Source organism: Colletes gigas, unplaced genomic scaffold (genome assembly GCF_013123115.1).
Source record: "Colletes gigas isolate AHSC1104 unplaced genomic scaffold, ASM1312311v1 Colletes_gigas_Sc00037, whole genome shotgun sequence".
Taxonomy (NCBI): domain Eukaryota; kingdom Metazoa; phylum Arthropoda; class Insecta; order Hymenoptera; family Colletidae; genus Colletes; species Colletes gigas.
In genome coordinates, this window is record NW_025106666.1 from 778,056 (window position 1) to 801,028 (window position 22,973).

The following is a 22,973-nucleotide window of genomic DNA, read 5'->3' on the forward strand; positions in this document are numbered from 1 at the left end:
TGAGTCTAATCGACAAAAAACGCCCTGGAGGCTCTCGAAAGTGCGACAACGATGATTTGGAACAACTGCCCGCTGAGAATGCGGCACAAACGCAAAAACAACTTGCAGGACAGTTAGGAGTAACCCAGCAAACGATTTCCAAACGCTCACGTGAGATGGGAAAGATCGAGAAAGAAGGAAAATGGATTCCGCATGAACTCACTGCAACCAATAAAAATCAACGAGTGGCAGCGTGTCTTTCTCATCTTAATAAGCAGCGTCGAAAGTCTTTCTTCTGGAAAATCGTTATGGGCGATGAGAAGTGGATACTCTATGTTAATCCGAAATGCAGAAAGTCATGGGTAAATCCCGGCGAAGCTTTAACATTGGTTGCAAAATCGCCCAATCGCTTCGGAAAGAAGGTTCTTCTCTGCATTTGATGGGATATCAAGGGCGTGGTTTATTATGAGTTGTTGGAACCGGGTAAAACAGTTACTACGGATTGCAACCAACATCAATTAATCTGCTTGAGTCAAGCATTGGAACGAAAACGTTCGTATACTGGCAAAGAAGAACGTCCAGTGAAGTTGTTGCATGACAACGCCAGACCACATATTGCTTCCCATATAAAAGACACTATAATGAGTCTTAGCTGGGACGTCTTGCAGTACCCGGTGTATTCACTAGACATTGCTCCATCTGATTATCACCTGCTCCTGTCGATGCAGCACGCCTTATCCGATATTGTACTTCCAATTTATTTTCTTTTAAAATAAACATTGAATGTGGCTGAAAAAATTGGATTATTCATTTGTACACCTAATAGAATTATCGAGGTCTCTGGAATTCTTATTTTGTAACTTAGCTTTCTAATATAATTTTTATTTTTATTTTGTTATCCTGGGAACGTTGGATAAACGTTAAAAAATTTATTTAAAATTTGGGGATTGCGAAAGTAAGAGGGAACGGATCTCGTTTGATTACGTAATTACGTAAACCAATAATCGTACGAGTTATTTTCGAAAGCGAGACGCGATTATTCGAGGGTGAAACAAGCTTTGACGCAGTGAATTGGCGAGAACGTGAACTTTTGTCTACTGTTTGTAGAGGTTGATTCAAGAGAATATCCAGAGTGTGGATAGGCATGCACGAACTAGATACTCGATCTAATTAATCAACGACCCGTTATTTCATCGCAAGTACGTTACGCTGCATCATTCGGAAAGTACCACTCGACACAAAGCGAGCAATAACACGGCTCGATTATGTGCCTGATTCCTGGGCTCGGAACACTTAAAAGATATACCACAGATCGTATGATCCACATCAGTGTTTCCCTACATTTTTCTTCAAATAGCAGAAAAAACTACTGACAATTCTAACGCGTTAAATAATTTAAAATCTGTTATTACATAATTCTTGAACGCAGCTTATATTTGTTTCAGTCCCGTTTCTGAAATAATATTTGGTATTTTATAGTTTTTTCTTAGAAGAAGAAATTTATTTCTCATACAAATAGAAAATTTCAATGTACGATTATTTTTGAATGTGTATAGTCGTTCCTAATAAAATAATTTCAGAAAATCGAGACTCACCTCTGTGTTTTGTGTTGCTGTTGCTGGAAGCCGGATCTTCCGTTATTTCTGAAACACATGAGAAACGCTCGCTGTTACTAGCATTAATTTAAAAGTACACCATCGCGTCACAACGCGCAACATTATGGTACCACGTTCGTTAACGAAAATTATATTATTTTAATTGTGCTAATCTACCATTTTATTCGGTTGAATAGCAAGTATTTAATAAAAATTATTTAATTAAATAATTATTATCTATGGAAATGTTTCCTAGGAAACATCGTCGTTAAACTTTCAGGCAGTAACATTTTATTATACAGGATGTTTCATCAGCGACCAAACTTTGGGAGCGAGTCAAAATAAAAAAAAATCGTACGAACATGAGCTCTTTGTTTACGACGAAGCCCCGGGAAAAAAGTTTCACGAGTTTAGAATTGTTTATACAGTCACTCATATACGCGGTTTCCCGCGTTGAAACAAAATTCCATTGTGAAAATATAAAATCATTTCGAATCGATGCGTTTTTTCGTGTTCCACGAAAAACGAAGTTTAGATGTTCGAGTGGAAAAGCATCTAGGTTACAGAAGAAACGTTCGAGCCAAAAGGAAACTAATAATTTTTGCAAAATTTTATTTGAAAAAATAGAGAAAGCTCCGTTTAATTATTTTATATTGTCCGTTGTTTTAACGTCAGTTGGAACAATGTGATTGTTTACTTGTTATGGAAATATTTAAAGAACACCGTTGATATTTAAATAACCTTTCGCAGAGTATTAGAGTATGTTACGCTAAAGTTAAATGTTACTAGCTAATAGTTTACGAGAGTTTCGACCCCAAAGTTCAGCACACCGGTGTATATCGCAGTTTAAACATTTTTTTTTAACGATACCAGATTATTAACAAGCACTGTAACTGTTCAAAAGCTCGCTTACATATCAATTTAATTTCTTTCTGCCAGAAATAATAATTAAAAATATCCCAGCCTGTAAAAATCTGTCGACTACATTTTGATTTTAAACAAAATCAGCTTATGCAGGGTGTTCGGCCACCCCTGGGAAAAATTTTAATGGAAGATTCTAGAGGCCAAAATAGGACGAAAATCAAGAATACTAATTTCTTGATTGAGGCTTTGTTAAAAAGTTAGTAATGTTTAAAATCCCGCCCGTACTGAATTATTTTCTAGAAAGTGGGTAGGATTTCGGGGGTAGGTCTATTCACCAAAAATTATTGTAATTGACCCTCGCAACCGAAAATAATTTTTCCAGAACGATTTGAAACATATGAAATTTCAAGGGAATCATTCATTCATGATCAGACATTATATTTTCGGTAACGAATTTTTTTCTCGAAATTGGGTAGAATTTCGGGGTTATGTCTATTCACCAAAAATGATTGTAATTGACCTCCGCAACCGAAAATAATTTTTTCAGAATGATTTAAAATATTTTAATTTAATTTTTTAATAACTTTTTAATAACTTTTTAATGGAGCCTCAGTCAAGAAATTGATATTCTTGATTTTCGTCTTATTTTGGCCTCTAGGATCTCCCATTAAAATTTTTCCCAGGGGTGGTGTTGTCACAGGAAACCGTTCGTGGTATATCACGAGACGGAATCCGTTAACGGTTCAGCGTTGCACACGTCGTGGTTTGCACACGGCGTGGTTTGCACACGGCGTGCAATCGCCCTTTTCGGTTAGGGCGATCGTCGATTGTTAAATCGAACCGTTCTTAAGACGAGCACCGTGCCGTGCGTTCATCAGATCGTCGCGAGTTCGCGTCCAGACACAACGTAACAGATCATTATGTGTTTCACCTTATATAATAAAGTCTTCTGCTCGTTATCGTTATATGTGCCTATACTTTCGACCACAGTGCATCTCCTATTGCTATCCCATTAACAATAGGTGGCCGAACACCCTGTATATAATCACGTAAAATGGTGCATCCTGTATTTTTCATTTTGTAAATTTTATAAAATAATTTAAATTCTATACATTGTACTTTTCTTCAGTGTCGATTAATTCGTGCTTATTATTTATTTTTATTCTATCGAACAGTACTCGACACGATGCGTAGAGCAAAATGAAAATCTGGCAGAGCAAGGTAGTCAATTTTCATACTTGTTTCCAAACAGTTGCCCAGTTGCGCATGCTTCCCCGAAGATTCAAACTTCCTGTTTTGCTTTTATTTCACGACGCAAAGTTTACGCGTGCAAACATGTTCGGTAAGCACGGCACCGTTTTCGAGATACCTATTCGCAGTGGGTAAACGTAAAGTAGACTTATTTGCAGAGATAGTTATGCACATATTATAATAAAAGCGCGATCGATGGAGACGTGAAATGCTTTCGTGCAGGATTGGGCCATATGAAATGTTAGAATCTGCTGTGAACATAAACCGTTAATGGCTCTTTTAACGTTCACTTACACAATTTTCTCACATTTCGCATAATCAAAAGCATTTAACTTTATTCGCTGGCAAATACGATAATAATTTTTTTTTATACTATTTTTCTAACTTTCAATAGAATATTCAGAGAGATGAATTTAAAAAATTCTCGTTAAAGAATTATTATGTGTACTATGTAAATTATTTTATACTTGGTGGTGGCAGTTCTTTCAACGGTAAATAATATTTAGTTGAACAATTTTCTAATATTTCACGTAGTAAAAAGCATAATAATTTATTTTTTGTACTTTAAATGACTAGAATGTTCAAACAGATGGATTTAAAAAATACTTGGTAAGGGATTATTAAGCAAAGTAGGTGAATTAGCAATAACTTTGGACTCAGTTGGCATTACTTACCGTAAACTTCGATGCTGCCCTCAGCTTCTCCCAATGAGTTTTTCGAAATACACTTGTACGATCCAAAATCCGAGGGACCGACAGAGTTTATGAGTAGTTTCATGTGAACTTTGTACGCGTCCTCCAATATTATAGGGTTGTATTTCCCTCCTGCAAGGGATTGTAATTCTATCAACACAGTTCTGATTTTATTGAGCTACATCTAATAGACAGGGGCGTGCAAATTATTAGACAAACATTTTCCCATTTTAATTGAAGGTATCGTTTTCGTTTACACCACAGTCGAATTTAGAAAATCTAGTAGGTCAAAGGACATTAAACAACGAATTACAACGATACGTTTGCAAATTATATCGCAACAAGTTGACAATATATGCAGGTTATTGATTAGGTGGCTTCTGCGTTAATTCCAATGGCTATCATTTCGAACATCAATTATAGCTTCGGGATACGTTAATAAAATGTAAATACATTCAGATTAGATGATCGGAACGATATATTGTTTCAGGTCGCTGAATTTGTCGGTTTAAAGAGTAAAATTAGGATACACCGTAAGCTGAGTCCGCGATATGAATATTTGGAATATGTTTAAAAATCATTTATCAATATTCATGTCGCTGAATACATCTGACAAACGTTCTAAACTTTGGTGAATCTTTTAACAGGAATTTTTGTTAATATTCATGGTTTGAAATAAATCTGACAAAAATTTTTATCAATATCACCAGATTCTCTATAGAACGGATTTTTCGAAATATTAAAGTTACGAGAAAAGAACATTTTCTAACGTCGGATCGCTTTTAGTTTTCACGAATTCTAACAACCGTCGATTCTGTCGAGGGAATAACGCAAACGAAACGTATGTCAAGTCGATCGATCGTGGACAATAAATAACGCTTTAACTCGTCTTTTCGAACGGAAACGGTCGTATGGCGCGCAAGACGAGTACAGAAATTTCGGGTGCTTTTGAAGGGAGGTCACAATAGTTCAATCAGTTTGGAAGATAGTCTAGGCTAGTTACCATGTCCCGGGGTTATTTTAGTATTCGCGACGCGACGGTCTAAGTTAACGTGATTTCTGTTTAGATCGACACCATTCAGAAACGTTTCCGTTCTCCAGCTCGTAAGATTCTAGATTCTATCCAACGATGGTGCCATCTTCCGCGAATGGAAAGACTACGTGGATGCAAAGCGAAATAATCATAGAAAAGCACAACTACGAACGCTACCAGAAATTCCCCTGTCGCGACGCGGCAAAATTTAAATAAATCTAACAATGTCTAAACTAACAACAAAGATGTTACTGTGATAAAAATATTAGCAACGGTTCTATTAAAACGTTTGTTTCGAATGGCCCGCGGTTTTATTAAACCAATATCCGCGGACTCTGGTGCCAAAATATTTTGATGACCAGCGCGGCTCGCGCGGCCGTTGTAAGTCGAGTTCCGTTCAAACTGTCTGTCTGTTAACACTTCCTAAATCAAACCGACATCAATTTACCGTTATATTGTTACGTGTGTGTACAGTTTGTATATGTGGGTGTTCTCGTGAACATTCAAAATACCTCTAAAAGTACACAAAACTTTATTTCTTCACAATCCGAAAATCGGCTTCCTCGATCGTCGTCCCTTCGAAAAAGGGAGTCTACTCGTGAAATTTTCAAATCCCTCCAAATCGTAACAACGTTGTTTCAAAATTTGGAAAGTTTTCTATTATATTATTGAGTTCATAGAAGTTTGAACAAACGTATTATTGCCTAAAATTAGGCATATTAAAATATTATACTCTCAAGTAGCATAGAGTGAAACATGAAACTAAAAGTGCTCGACCTTTGATCAACGTTTCGCGGGAATTAAATTGCAGAGATTTGTAATAATTATTATTACGTCCCAGCCGGTGAATGTGGGCCGAGTGTTTCGAAACAACATTAACTTCGTCGGTAATTAATTTGTTTTTTTTTATGTACTCTTCTTCTACGTTGTGAAAAGGAAACATTTTATCGCAGAAGTACCAATTTTTACAAAAAGCTATCACGGTAATTAAAAAGTTTTCCGGCTTCGTCCATTTATAAAAAATCGCGAACGAAACGCACCGGATTAAATCTGAACAGTTCCCCTTTGCTTCTGTTTTCAACGAAAGGTCGAAATAAACTTCTAATTCCGCGGCTTTCGACGGAATTATGTTGTAAAAACGTATAACCGACGGATATCATCGTTGCCTTTCCGTCCAGAAATTACACGGTAACGCGATTGCACGATCAGAATTCACATTGTACATACTATTATTGCTTTCGATACAAATGCAAATATCGACTAGGCTAGCGACGTAATAACGACAGGAGGAAAAGCCAGAGCGTGTCGTTTCGGTCTTCATATACATACCAGCATCCTCGGTCTTCCTCATAAATGTCAGATAAAATTATGCTATACCTTTAACCTTCTGTTCAGATTCCCATGCATTATTCAAAAGATAATTCTGTTTGAATAACCGATTGAAAGAAGAATCTGACAAAACATTTGGCTACGCGTCGCGATCTATCAGTCGGATGAACGCATTATAAAATGTACAAATAAGTCGCGAGTGGTTCGTACAGCGAAAATAAACACAGACCATGGAAACATTTCGAAGAGATTAAAAGAGAAATTTAAAGTGCAGGATAATAAGAACGAAATTAAAAATTCATTTCAGAATTATTAGATTTACCCAGAAGAAAAATGCAACATTTCAGAGATTTTATTTTATCATTGTTATTGCAACGTGACTTTTAATTTCACCTTTACATTCTCCTACCTGCTACATTATTAATAATTTTCTGTTTCGTAACAAGAAGTGGTCTCGACTTGCATTCGAGTTTTCTTTGCGAGCTGGGTCTTTCGAGTGTATTAGACGGTTTCAATTTCCCAGGTCACATAATCCTACTAATGTAACAATAATAAAACAAGAGGTCACAGTTCGTTCGCTCGCGCGGTCGCGTCTTGCGCTTTAAAAGAAACGCCGCGGTAATAAAACGTAAATAAAGACGGACGCAATTCCTCTCGAACTAGAACCAGTCGTCATCGCGACGTTCTTTCGAAAATTCACTGAAAATATATACCCGGACACATTTTAACGAATTGAAACATTTTATTTCGCTGAAACGGTGCACGCGAGTCTTTGATGTCTGAGCGAGACATCGCGATATTGTAAAAATCGCTTCAAAGTAAGTTCCTGCGCTCCATTGAAAGTATTCTGTCTCGCGAAAAATAATATAAATAACCTCTTTAATTAAACTAATGCGCTGTCTCAGTGATTTGACGTGCGGTCAAAGAAATTAAATAGAAAAGCAATGTTAGACTATACCAGCGTAGTAGGACTTTGTGAATTATGAACTTACGGTTCGGTTGCCCGGGAACTCCATTTTGTAAAACTCTTTCGATGAAAATATTGAAAGAAACCCATCGATTTGCTCTTTTTCTTTAAATAAAATAATTTTCGTCGTGTTTCTTTTTTAATCCTCGTTTCACCCGGTTAAGTGCAACGTGTGTTGCTCGTCGAGCACCCGGATATCGGATATAACTGTTTAATCCTAGAGTATCGACGGATGAAGACGGAGAAATCGAACAACGTCTGTGCTTCGAAATGTGTTTGACACGAACCTCGAGCATGTATATCGCGAAACATGGAAAATACAGGATCTGAAAGGAACGGTGATGGATCGATGGAAAGTACTAAAGCTGCCTTTTATAGACCGACCATAAAGCAGAGCGGAACGTTTATACTCGCGCTTCGTCGGTAGCCGTGTTTATGCGTTCGGCATCAAGCTTTCATTATTCAAAAGGCTCGTTACAACTGGTTACTTTTCTTCGCGGAGAATACGTTATGCGAGAAGTGTGTGTGCGCAACGAAAACGCATAATTATAGCCTGGTAGGTTAGCAGAGTTCACGGGAACGCAAAAGCAATAGTCTGTGTCGGACCACATTAGATACTTACACGAAAGGACAATGTTAAGTCATAGAGGGGTTTACTGACCCAAGAGCGTACAGCCTATGCTATACACCGTTGGAAAGGTCTCGCCAAGGCGAATCGACTGATACCGTTTTTAACTTCGATATCAGATGGGATAATGTCGAAAAATGGCCTCAAAGTTCGAGATTTTGCGGTTTTGAACAAAAGAATCCGGTCGTAAAAGCCCATCCGGCCCGAGGGACCTCGGGTAGGCACCTAAGGGAAAACCGAGCGGTGTAAGCGATACTCTAGCAGATTGGGACGGCAAATGTGCCCCACCACCTTCATTTCAGTGCCGTGTTGGGCCTGCGTTTGCCGCATGGGCCCCGTTCGAAATGCCCAGGGCGAAATCGCCAATGGATCAGTTGTTTTTCATGAACATAATATATTCATGATAGACGATTCGCAGGTATAAGTTGGGAATGTGCAGGTTAGTATTCAGACTAATGCGTCACTTACAATAGTGAATGGAGTGACATTTTATTGATTGAACGAAACATAATGTGAATACTGAATACTAACACGTGGGGCACATTTGCCGTCCCAATCTGCTAGAGTATCGCTTACACCCCTCGGTTTTTCCTCAGGTGCCTACCCGAGGTCCCTCGGGCCGGATGGGCTTTTACGACCGGATTCTTTTGTTCAAAACCGCAAAATCTCGAATTTTGAGGCCATTTTTCGACATTATCCCATCTGATATCGAAGTTAAAAACGGTATCAGTCGATTCGCCTTGGCGAGACCTTTCCAACGGTGTATAGCATAGGCTGTACGCTCTTGGGTCAGTAAACCCCTCTATGACTTAACATTGTCCTTTCTGACAAGCGAATCAAGAATATTTTTCCAAATATTGTTCCGCGTTCGACAAACTTTAACATTTCGACATCACTCGTATATGATTGGATTTTAGTAAGGTTGTAGAAATAAGGGTGAATTTAAGGTCGCGTGATTAATAATTGTCTGAAACCAAAATTTTTCTCTTGTAGAAAATTTGGGCCCATAATTTAATTCGCTTCTATATTTGCCTCGTATATTTCATATAAGCCAGATTCATAGGTTTCGAGTGATAATTTGTTTTCTATTTTCACAAGACACGAGACAAACGCAGACTCGAAACGCATTAATTTGGTTTGAAAAATGTTAAGAATGGCTTGAAAATAAAACTGGTGTTCAAATTAAACCGGTCCAATTTAAGAAACTCGTTCGCCATGGACTCCTTGCTACGTCCACGCGTGACCTTATTATACCTAAAGATTTTTTCGCCGGTGTGTCGTCGAATTAGCATATTATCTTTTGCAGTGTAAACCCTAACGAAGATGTTACTTGCTTTTTATTCGTTCGAATAACTATTCCGACGATAGTCGAATTACTTTATTTCAACTATTTATATACGTGGTTCAGTTTAGACTGTTCGATTAACTTCACCATGGTAGTTTCGCATTTTAAATACGTTAAACACGTACCTTGATGAATTATTCTATCCTTATCCCTTATCCAGTAATTGATGGATTTCGAATAAGCTTCCGAATAACACTCCAAAGTCAACTGGTCCCCTTTCCGAGCACCCACTAATTGATTTGGCACCGAAATATTGGGGGAAACTGGAAAAAGCAAGGAAAATCAAAGTTCACTATTTTTGTACTTACTTAGATTCTACATTTTTTAGAAAAGTTATTCGTCGATTAACCAAGACTTATTTAAAGATATTTAAAAATGGTCAAAAGGAAAATGTTGAATACGGTAACAAAGATTATTCTTTGTATGACAACTTGTAAAGTGCAACATGCATTACTTTGCATATAAATGTATAAAGTTTTAACAATTGAAAATATGTGAGATGGATAATATTTTATGATAGAAAATTACTTCATATCGACTGACGTTCCCGATCGATTCAACATGTAAATGATACTGTTATAAAACTTACAATGAACAATCAGCATAATCCTTTTGCTGACAGAAGGCGGTACACCATTGGACGCGATACACAAATACGATCCCATGTGCGATCGGTTCACTTTTGTGATATTAAAATTTGGCCCCTCGATGTTCGTAACTGTAACACAATTTTGTCACTGATTAGAATTCCAGCTTATATTAAATATTATATTGTATCAACAAACAAATATTTTATATTCCTGAAACGGTCAATTTTCTTTTTTGCACCGTTCTCTGAGATTCAGCAATTAATTTATTGCAGCCACAGTGTTATGTTCCTCTGTATTTCTATGAAACTCACGTGGACATCCCCGGTTATTAATATCTATTAATTTCGAGTGGAAAGTGCACAAACGCAGAAGAAATAAAAGAATACGTATTGGCGATATTTATAAATATTTATAAACTTTTAGTACCCGATGAATATTTTTTTATTTGAATGAATATAACGTTTGGCGATGCTTGATACCGCTTGTTGAAGCATCCCGAATATACATAAATTTTTTTTAAATTTTTTTTCAAAACTTTCAGTGAAGTTACACTTTTAGACAGTTTGGTATACGAGCGTGAAGTTTTTGAAATGGGCTCGGACAACTTTTTCAGCGTCAGTATATTTCCTGGCACTGCTGTCTCGAATACGATGCAAACTGCGTCGCAATTTCCTGCTATAATTTGTTTTGAAAAGTAATCAAAAACACATCCGAGTTTAGAAATGTACCTCAAATTGTAATTCGATTTTTAAGGATTCCCTCTTTGTAATTTCAATGAAAGATCGCTCAGCACAGGAATTGAATTTGAAACAACGCAACAATCTTGAATTAAAAATACAATTTTTCAGTACCATTCCTTACATTCACTTTCCAAAGTACCTTTTCTATTAATTAATTTGAACTTTTAAAGCTCAGTATAGCGTTATTATTTCGTGCTATGGCGTGTCACTTTCATCTCTGGTTGTAAAATACTAGAAAATACGTTTACATTTTTTTATACATTTTATCGAAACATTTTAAACGAAAGTTTCAGATATTTAGCTTTTCCCTATGTAAGAGTCACATAGATAGAACTTGTATCAAACGTTGCAACTTTAATCCTTTAAACTGTACACTGTCTAAGGATAAATATACCATGGTACTCGAGGTATTATGCGTGGAAGTTCTGGTATGCGAGTGGTGCGTGGAATGTTAATGACCCTTAACCTGTGGCCCCTTCAACGCACGTCTTCGATCAGGTTTCGAGATTCAATGTTAGCTTCCGACCGTCGAGTAACTTTCAATCTGTGTCTGTGATAATAATTAGCGTGTATCCAAAAAGTTTCCAAGTCGATTTTATCCTCGACTTAAGCAACGAATTTTTTGTCGATGATTTTTCTTCGTAGAAATTAAACTGTTATTTTTGATGCCTGAATTTTGACGCTATTAAATTAAAAGAGAAAATAATTCCAGACGAATCGCCTCCTTTCCAGCTTTTGCCGTACTCGGAATAATTTTGCTCGCGTTATACATATAGTCTATATACATATTTTCAAACAATACAGGGATGAGAAATTTTTTGTTTTCGCGGTCAGAGTCCAAACAGAAATTTACAGGTAACAGACAACTCGAGTAACACAGTTTTGGTGTTTCCTTCCTGTACGTGGCGCCAAATTTAGTTTACTTATCTAGAAGTCTAGGTAGTTTACATTCGCCCGTTAACCGCGATTAAATCTAGCGGAATATTTGCTCCCAACTAACAAACTAGACGATGCCAAATAGGAAAGAACGAAAATTTGTATTTGACTAATTTCTATTTAGAACCACTTACTGTCGACACTTTTTATGCACGAGGCTCGACAATAAAATTCTCTATACGATTATATTCTGTAAATGTTCGAACACTATATTTTAAATAACTTAAATTCCCACCTTATTCTTTTCTTTCAAGTTGTTGAAAAGGGATTCACTGGAAAAAGAGATTCGTAACTGTCACGTATACTGTAATATTTAAAATTGCAGCTATCAATGCGATACATTCCAGAGACATCACAGGTATAGTCCGGGCCACAATATAGCGTGGTCGTAAACTAAACTCTCGAGGGTTGGGACCGACTCCTGCTGCGACACTTAGGGCCGTACATGACATCTTACTTGAGGGTGCCTTTCTGAATGTCTTTCTATGTCCGTAACTGCACTATCTTTTTTAATTGTCTACATGCATATATTATAAGCAGGTAAATTAAGATATTAAAGACTTGAGTAAAACCTTTACCTGTTACGACACCTCTAAAAATGGCTTTCTAAAAATGGCGACACTAGATAAAACATTTCTACGTACGGCCCTGACTATGGTCTAAGGTCCTTAGCTGCTTGTATTTCTGTCAATTCACTTTTTTCGGGAGTTGAAACATGTAAACATTGACATCTACTCGAGTTTACGACCTCGCTATATTGTGGCCCGGACTATACCTACATTTTTAGAATGCTTTAACCGGTCGAAAATCTTGCCTAAATAAGTTTTATTCCGAAATGAAATATGGAAGTAGAGTCGAAGTTGGCTTAATGGCTTGACGAATGATAGCCCGCGAAGAATCGATTCGTATTGCTGGGAAGGTATACGCGTTTAAATAAACAGAGACCCGAATTTCGTGTATTGTTTCATCGTAGACGGACGCTAGGGGCATGCATGCGAAACTCGATACGCATAGCACCCTTTTGGTGTTTGCCAATTTCAATGCAAATATAGGAAATCTTCCCGACTATGTAAACGTATCACAACCCTCTAACCTATTGGCCTTGCTCGAACGCGGCGTGTTTGCCCTCCTCGGGGACTACGAGACCGGGTTACTGCACCGCGAATCTACAGAGAGTATGCATCCTGCAGTTTAACGCGGATACTTGGGAATTTTAAATCTATTTATTGCACCGCGACCCCACTAAATAACAAACGTATCGTCTAAAGTTGGCGAACGCTTGCCAGAATTCGCAATCGACCACGGAATGGAAACCTCCAAATATAATACGTTCATCAGGGGCTCAAAAATAAGTTTCTCACCGCGCTGCATGTTGCCATGGTCATCCGGGGAAACTCATTTGCCCTCTGGTCGACGGAATAATTCACGATACTGCTATAATTCTTTCCAAAATTTCGTAAAAGCACGTTGCATCAAATGTTGAAAACAAATGTATCTAGCATAATGTATTTGGTCTATATTTAAGAAGTATACACGATGCTTTTTACGTGTAAAAATATTTAAAATTGTTGAAGACAGAGCTGTTTCGATGGGAGGCCCTTTTGTTAAAAATGCATTTACATTTGCCACAATTTTAACGGTTCTGTTGTTCGAAACCGAACAAACCAAAAACCATTTTATCCTGTATGAACGTAGTCGATACGAAAATCGTGGCAAAATATTGAAAAGTAACATTCTGACAGCGCTTTAACGCTGGTGTATCGATTTTTGTTTGTTTTATCTCTTGCCCGTAAAAAAGTATTGTAAAATACATGGGGATTTTGTAAACTTTAGTAAGGGGCGATAAAGCCACGCACGCTGAAGATTTCCTTTAAATTTGACGCCGATCGATCGACTGGAACTTGAGATATCGTGGAAAATATTTGGAAAAATGTGGGGTTCGAGAGCATCGCGTTTAAAGTTTCGTGTATCATTGTTTATCGCTTTGATTATTTTACGAGTCGACGTTTTATACGCGCGAAAATACCGCGAGAAAAAGGGTGAAAGTAAATAAACGATATAAAAATATTAGTCGTAAGAAATGAGAAAAATAAATGGAAATTAGGTATAGCGGAAAGTTCAGCGACGTAGAGTAGAAAATGCTGGACGTTTGAAAGAATACTATTACTCACAGAAGACAGCATCAGCACAGCATTTGTTCGCAGACAAGCACATACGATTAATGCAGTTGATACAACGATCGTAAATGAAATTGTGAATTCTAGATTTATCTTCAACGATTATTATCATTAACGATTTACAAAAATTGTTTGTCTTATTGATTTGTAGTTTCTAAAACCGAAAGATGGAAATAGTTTGCACAGGGTTCCCCGTAATCGTGGTACGACCATGGAGGGTGATTTTACGTAAAAAAATAAGTCGAAAGTGTGGAATGAAATTTGTTCGCACGATGTCTCGTCTTCGAGATAATTAAATTTGAAAATTTGTCTGGAACAAGTGGAATATCCAAACCATTGGTCCGACGCGTCCGACCAATATTTGCTATTTCTACTTGCGCTGGGGCCAAGTCATACTTTGTCGCGTACCCGATGAATTTTCAGTCATTTCAGAGTCATATTTAACTTATAATCGATTTAGTCGGTAAATTGATTATAAATTAAAACTGTATCCCGTGTTTAAAAGATTATTTACCAAATCGATACACGTTGTGACTTTTAATAAGAAAAAATAAACGTCACTACATTTAGAACATTGTTCAAACGGTTTAATTTATGTCGCCTATATCAGCGTATATAAAATTTATTTCATTTTACTTTTTTAATTATTAATTTCGATTTATGGCGAAACACAATTTGCGAAATATTAACGTACGAAATCGATAATGGTATTGCCTGGCTAAAATTTTTAAGTAATACCTGTCAAATTCATTTTATAATAGTACGTGTATCATGTGTTTTGTAGTTCCTTTATGTGATAATATTCCATCTGGGCCTTATTTACTTTAACAATAATACTCTATAAATCAATCTATCAATAAGTTAAACAGTCTATCAATACGAAATAGTAGAAACAGCCTTTCTAAAGAGCTCGAATTTACTCAACGTTTTAATTCATATTTAATTTTAATTTATACAAATTATTACATGGATTAAGACTGACCTTCCGTTCCATCCCCCAAGAGTATGGATTGGTTATCTTCTCGTCGCCATGTTATGTTAGGTGCCGGTGATCCTGTCGCAGTGCAACGTAAAGTGACATTGCTTCCTTCGTTCACCACCATGTCTGTGCTCGTTTGGTAATCCAAAATGTCCGGCGGCACTAGAAAGAAAAAAGAACAAATATAATCTTTACACACTATTCATTTACCATTACGTTTGGAATTTCACTTATTTTATATTAAATCCTCGAGTACATTTTTATACAAGAATTCAACGAGCTATCAATTTATTTAAATAATATGATAACGTTCGTTTGATTAAATGAATCCCTACACATTCCGTGTACTTAAAAAAATAAACATTTCAAATGCTTCTAATCATACGTAATACAGAAAATACTATGTCGTTCTGTATAAATTTCTAATATTATTTGAGTCATCGTAATAAAATAATATTACGTTATTATACGTTGAGCGCGATATGAATTAATGGATTACATAAAATCTGTTATGTAGATGTAGACATAAATATACAGTTACGATGAAAAGCCGAGGTGCCGCTGTATACTGTTATTAACATAACCTAGATAAACCCTGCAGGTTCCAAATTATTCTGTCATATGTATTTATTGTGACTCTTCTTTATATGTTCATGAAACGGAAAATTACCGCCTCTTTGATATCCGCGACAAAAGAAATTGGAATTTCGGTCGGAGAATAAATGCGGAAACCTCTTCAAATCTTTGTACCACTCGGATTGGTACATCCTTTAAAAATTCCGGGTTTACGTATATTCGAAAAAATAGGAAGTTCCGCTCTGAAATTTTTTTTAAAATTAAAGTCGCAGAAGCGTCGTAGAAAATTTCATTGCTCCAGGAATACATTTATCAATGCTTAAGTCGGTTCCATAATATCTTCGAGGTTCCCACCCACGCGAATAAGTTTCGTATTATGAGAAATTCTTTTGTCTCCTTGGCCATAATTTCACCTACAGAGGATTCAGATTTATTAGTTTCACAATCTTAATTTTAAGGGCTCGTAAATTCTCCTTTACGAGAGTGAACCCTATCATCGTGCTTAAGGTTACGTATTCGTTGTCGTCATTAACGAAAATACGAAATTCAACGTTTCTAATTGTGCGGACTGTAACTGTTGTAAATTCAAATTAGTTCTGACAAAACGTACGCATCACGGTACGCGAATATTGTATGCAAATAAATCATGATTTATAAGGACAAACGATCGGATGCATCGAGTCGTAAATATTAGGTATTGTTCTGTTATTTGTTATCGACGTGTTTAGTACTTGCGACATTACGTTTAAAAAATTAATAAAAATCATTCAACCTGACGTTCGACTTAAAAGGTTTTTCGTACTGTAAATATGAAAATTCTTTTAATATTTATGGCTGAATTAAAATCTTACCCGACTTGAACAGGAAAAAACTTGTATTAATTATTTAAAAAAGATAATAAAATTGGTTCGAGAATTATTGAACGACCAGTATCGATTTGGGGAATCTGAACGTCTGAAATTCAATTCTGACCCTTCGGTTACGCCAGTGCTCAAAATCGATTTTCCAGAAACGAAACCTCGTCCGGAAAAGCCTCGGTTCCGTATTTTCTATTTATACGTTAGCACAGAGTCATTTAGATTTCCGGCTGCATCGCTTATGGCGACACGCCCTGTAAAGAGTAATCTATGGAATGGAACTAATAGCAAACATGAAAATCAATCGATACTTTATTCCGTAACCCGGAAATAGCCGTTTGCGTGTATATACGGTCGCGTTTCTCTGTTTCGTAGCGATAAATCCGTTCCTTCCTCATTCGCGTTCCGCTTACAAGACAAGTTTCGCCGGTTGTCGTAACACTTAAAGCAACAATAACGTCCCCAAGTTGCACTCAACACCGTCGGCGGTGGGTAAGTATATCTGTTCATCCATAAATTTCGCTATATCGTACGTGCTATTCGTTCGGGCGAAATGCATACCTCTGGACAGCTGTGCATTTGCGTGTGCAAAGAGACGAACGACACGCGTGGCGATCCATACGACTCCTTGGAACCCACACTTACACCGTGAAAACCCATCGCACACGTGTTATCTTTGCCCTCTTACCCTCTACAATGAGTCCAATTCGTCGTAAACACTCTTTGCGACGAGTTTCGGTCGTCAATTTCGCGTCAGAGTCCACCTTTGGAGTTAAAGAGTTTACATTGAACTTGACTAATGTAATATGATAGATTTACTAAAACCTCGAAATTTTTTACGAGACCAAAACTTTGAATTTAGACAGTTGTAAACTATGAATTAAAATTTGTTTTAGTACTCGTTTTCGTAATCCCTCGAAAATTTCTGACAGTCCTCTCGCTCGTCGCCAGAGGGCCACGCTCTTAACTCTCTCACAAGTGCTCGATCGTCCTTTCCTCCTGCTATCCCGCTTTTCATGAATGTACAGTAAAGAACGTTTATTATCCGAACTACCCAGGCAAATTTTCGTGACAATAAAATAACTAGTGAAGGGTTATATCCTGTCTCGCTAGTCTACTAATTTTATATCATAGAAAGGAAACAATATTCGCCGGCGTATTGGATCGTGTGTAATTTTCCAGAAGCGAAACCGCAGGCATATATATCAGCAACTGGATATCCCCAGGATCAGACCTTTCCATTCGGTCGTGGCCATTAAAGCCAACCTAACTTTCTCTCCTATTCGTCGAGTTCCTTTCCCTCCCGGAGCGTCGAATAAACGCGTCCCTCGCGAGTAATGTCTTACCGGGTTCGCCTACATCTGAATCGGCCCGAAGGTAGTATGGTTTAGTGGGGACGGGGGGGAGAGGGCGAAGGTGGAAGAAGAAGGGTTGGAGAGGGGAGGGGGGGGGGTCGATTTTATTCTGCCCTATGGCCGGAACTCGATTTGCGGTTGAGTGCCCGTATGGGTGATGCTGAATTGGCGGGTCAAAGCCACCCGGTCAGTCTATCGATGCCCTCCCACTTGTACGCTATCGCCGCTTACTCCTCAGCGTTCGTTTTCCTCGCCCTATCGAGATGTCCATACGCTCGTTTCGGTTTGCACGCTTACTCTTTGACCTCACAGTTTCCACTGTGACATACTCCGTATTCTAAATTAGCTGACACCCGCCCTAACTCGCTGTATCGTTTAGCTGGATGCAGTCATCGAACCGACGAAGGTCGATGGACAGAAACTTCTTTTATTCGAAGTAATAAATAACCAATAGGATCAACGTATAGTAAAATGCGCCTAGTTTGTATTTTGAAACACTGAAATCCCCAATTCGTTCAGGAGTTATGATGTTTTAAACATAAGCATGAAATTTCAGGGAAACATGCCAATGTATGGTCAAACATTATATTTTCGGTAAGGAAATTTTTCCCGAAAGTGCGTAGGATTTCGGGGACATATGTATTCACCAAAAATGATTGCAATTGACCCCTGCAATCGAAAATAATTTTTTTAGAACGATTTGATAAAATTTTTTTTCGCCAAAAAATTTTGACACTACCCTCCTGTCGATTTTTCTTAAATCTTCGTTTTTGATTTTTAATAATTTTTTTTTGGCGCGCTACGCAAATATTGTCTAATACTTTTTTGTAGGCACCCATAAGCGCTAGTTCAGAAAAAAATTTAATTTAAATATATTAACTATTGTAGGAGTTATGGCTGTTTGAGAATTGGGCAATTTTTGTGAGGTTTTTCTCATTTTACGGGGTTAAGGGACAACTTTTCGAATATTTTTGGAATTTCTACATATTCTCTATTAAAATACGCGTTGTTTGCCGTTTGAAACATTAAAATCCTCTAATCCGTTCGGACGTTATGATGATTTAAACATTCGCATGAAATTTCCGGACAACATTTCTGGCCATAAATTACATTTTTGGTTAGGAATTTTTTTCTTGAAAGTGCGTAGGATTTCGGGGGTATGTCTATTCACCAAAAATGATTGTAATTGACCTCTGCGACCGAAAATAATTTTTCTTAAATTTTTCTCTGTCGGTTTTTCTTAAAAATTCGTTTTCGATTTTTAATTAACTTGTTTGACGCTTTACAGAAATATTCGCTAATATTTTTTTATAAATATTCATGATCTCTACTGCATGAATACAATGTCAGTTTTGACAATTGTTTGAAGCTGAGTTGTATGAAATCGATTAACGTTTTCCAGAGCAGCTGATAGCTATAGTTAATCGAACGTAAAGATTCGATTTAGAAAATTGTTCGACATCGATTGGAAGTAAAAATTAGCTATAACCTCTTTAATTGCGGAAAATTGGTGGTTATTCTCCCTAATTGCGCCGATCACGAAACGGCGGGGACCCCCGAGCTCGTTTAGGTGTTCAATGGCGACGAGAATTTTATCCGTCGTTCAGTTTGGTCACGCGTAGTCAGAAACTTCAACGAAATCGTTTATAAATGCATCAACGGCTAATGTAAATTAAAGTTTTGTGTGTAGTATCCATCATATTTTTTACGGAGTAATACTAATCACTAAATTGTTCCGGTGCAAATGAATCCAAACATCGTTCGGATTAGTTTTATTTAAAATGATTAGAATCGTTCCTGAGTCGGAATTCAATTATATAAAGATAGACAAAAACGTTTTACCGGGCGACTTTTTAATAATTCTAGAACGACGGGGTCGAGTACTTTCGTAATTACTTATTTCAATATTATTATTAAAAGTTGTTATGCTTTCAGTGCAAGCATATTCGCAAAAAATACATAATGCATAATGAGTTCCAAAGAAATGACCGACTTAACGAACGATTAAGAAAATAAAATGCGTAATCCTCGAAATGCAACGAAATACATTGCCTCTGGAATTTGTTCGGGGAATCGAAGGAAGTTTGTCGAGCTATATTAAATGGCAAACAATTCGTATCGAAATACACGGTTAACTGCAAGAATTTCGATCCAGCCGGGATCCAGTTCCATCATCCATTTTCACGGTGACCGTTCATCGATTTCGTTTTAGAATTCTTTATATTCGTGAAATCGTTTTTGGCGTGGATTAAAATGAATTTAACTTGGAATGAAAAGGTATGCGAGATATACGATGCCGGGAGTTCCATCGATTCAGGCTTTTTCCTGACAGTAATGGATTTATATATGAGGCCTATACGCTGTGGAAGTATCGATTTAAGCGATCTTATGCGGTAGAAAGACTCCAATTTCCACCCGTTTAATCAAATTTCATTATAACTTGCCGCACGTTTATTTAAGTCGCCTTTTTGTTCGCGTTTTATGCAGTCATAATACAATGAAATCTCAATAGCTAATAATCGTAATTCTTCTGTCGTCCTCTTTTCAATATTATTTCGTCACGCTTAATTTCCACGGTAACGCTTTTAAGAATAAAGTTCGCAGTTGTTAATCGCGATCGTTAACGATGCATCCAATAACGAAATGACAATATTGACGCTCCCAGGGCATTTTGGAGCTTTTTAAATCCGTGGAAAAACTCGTAGCTGGCAGAAAAAAGAATATAACCTTAACCTAATTAAATCTGGTAGAAAGCTTGCGTCGTTCAACCGCTGAGTCTGAAATTTGCAAATCCTCCACGAAATTCTATTTAATTCCATTACTCCCTCTTTTTATCGTTAACGCCTGTATTCGCTATTATAAAATATACAATTATTATTTAATCGTATACCATCTACATTTCTGTTTATCTGAATTTATAATTAAGATTGCTCGTAATTGACATATTATTTATCAATTAATATTATCACACAGAATAAAGTTACTTTTTAACGATCCTTTGTTTTGAAAAAAGGGGGAGGCTAATCGGTTTCAGGTGGTCAATAACTGTCTGTCTACCCCCTATCCGCAAACTGTTCATTTCGGAATAATTTAGGATCGTTAACGAGTGAATTTTTCTTCGCCCATTACCCCTTTGTCTAGCAGGGAGCCTGTTCAGTCGAAAGCAAGTTCTTGCATCCTGCATCAATCTGAATCTGTCTCGTTTATCCTGTCCCGTGCTCCCGCCGTTCTACACTCCCCGGATTTCGCCCGTTTCCAACATTAACTCGCGCCAGCTCCGTGGAAAATCCTTCCTACCGTGCACACGGACGCGACGATTCGTCCTGGTCTGGGTAGAATTGAAACTAGAGTTAAAAAAGAGCTGTTCGCCGGACGATCACCGCAACCCGAGCGTGGCTTAATTTCGATGCGTAAATCGAATGACCATCCGAAAGCTTGGCGCTGTACCTGAACGTGTCACCTACGAAAAGGGTTCGTTATTCTTTTCAATCGATAACCATTCCTCTCGGAATACATGCTTAAGAGTATTTTTTTGTTATCAAATTAACTCTTAAATCGAGCTCGTCCTTCGAATAAACTCCAATCTTTCTCGGAAGAGAGTCCACCGATTACCCCCATTATTTATAGCTTTCTTATTTACAACGATCAGAGTGATCGTTGCCTTGCAAAATTGAGGGAAAAACACGTATAATGGCACATTATCGTTTTACCTATTTCAAACAGGAACAAACAAACTGAAACTTATTCAAACCGGTTCAAACTAATTCAGATTTGTTACAATTGTAATTTTATCAAGTAGAGTTGAAGTGGTTGGAACTGATCCAGTTCAAACTACGATTCAGTTTTTTTTTTGCAAATAACTGTGAAAGTAATTGTTTAAAAAAAGATTCATACTCTTATGCTCGATAATGGCGTATTTCGTATACTTTTCTCGCGTGACTGTCTCGCAAGGAGCGAGCCCCAAGTGTAACATTCGCTTTTTAACGAGTTTTTGCACCCAAAGCTGTCGATATACAGTTTTATGGCCGGTCGGTTAATTGTTCAGGAGTATTTAACGTTAATGTTTTAAAGGATTCGATATCTTTAGCGATATAGGCACCTTTTGCAAATGGGACCGTGACATAGTTAGCAGAGGTTCGTGCTTTCAAGATTACTGTTATTTTTACGAGCGAGTTCAAATTCCGATCGGTAAAGTCTTTAAACGAATACAATTAATTGTGTTTATAATTAACAAAATTGTATGCACCTCTTAATTGTTACCTTATTCTTTAACCAAACGAAGAATTTATTCCTCAATTTCCGATTACTGCCCTTGGTTGATTTTAAATAAACGAAAGTACTCAGTTACAGAAAAATTCACTTTGGAAATTCTTCGCGACACTTTCAAAAGGCTCGAAATCCTCCTTCTGTTAATTAAAAAATACTGTGTTTATATTGTGGTACTGGTTGTCATATAATGCAAGAAAGAATGATATGAAGTGAATGATGTTTTGTATGGAGGGATGAGTGTGACACAAGTGTATAGTCCAAATGATTTGTATACATTATGATCGAAGAGTGTACGATAGAGCGACGTGTGTGAAATTGGTCACTGATAAGCGAGCATCGAGAGGGAGAAGACGTGTGAGACAAAAGATGGAGTCGTTGTCAATGTTACAATTCCTATAAAATAGTTTCTAACGTTATTCAAATATAATATTAAATACACAACTGCAGTACGTTCAATTCATCCACCCACTTATGTATATGTATAAACAGTGTCATGTTGTGAGAGGAATTTGCATTTCAAGCTGAATTATGGTAAAATGTAATACAATGAAAGTACCGTAAAATTATGTTTCAACGAATTTCTGCTATCTTTGTTTACTCTAACATAATGTTCGCAGTATTTTTTACTTCTTATTTGAACAGTAACATCAGAATGTATAAAAAATTATATGAAAGTTTGGAATATGATTATAGTTGATTTTAAACGGAATATTCGATACTTACAAATCTATTTCCTTTCTTACTGTTAAATGCACTCTGCTAGAAACTGCTTGCAATTTTTGTTGGAAAGAAGAAATTCGTCTCGACAGAT

The 22,973-nt window shown here is 37.1% G+C and overlaps 1 protein-coding gene across 1 annotated transcript in view; it reads right to left on the minus strand.

The window, feature by feature from the left end:
- The window catches only part of LOC122402502 (lachesin-like), a 253,881-nt gene that overhangs the window by 9,728 nt on the left and 221,180 nt on the right, over positions 1–22,973 (minus strand). Inside the window, exons 4-8 of the mRNA XM_043405338.1 lie at positions 15,109–15,267; positions 10,273–10,401; positions 9,809–9,946; positions 4,364–4,513; positions 1,575–1,622 (exon numbers count right to left, since the gene is read on the minus strand). Coding sequence (XP_043261273.1) covers positions 1,575–1,622; positions 4,364–4,513; positions 9,809–9,946; positions 10,273–10,401; positions 15,109–15,267 — 624 coding nt within the window. The remainder of the gene's footprint in view (positions 1–1,574; positions 1,623–4,363; positions 4,514–9,808; positions 9,947–10,272; positions 10,402–15,108; positions 15,268–22,973) is intronic.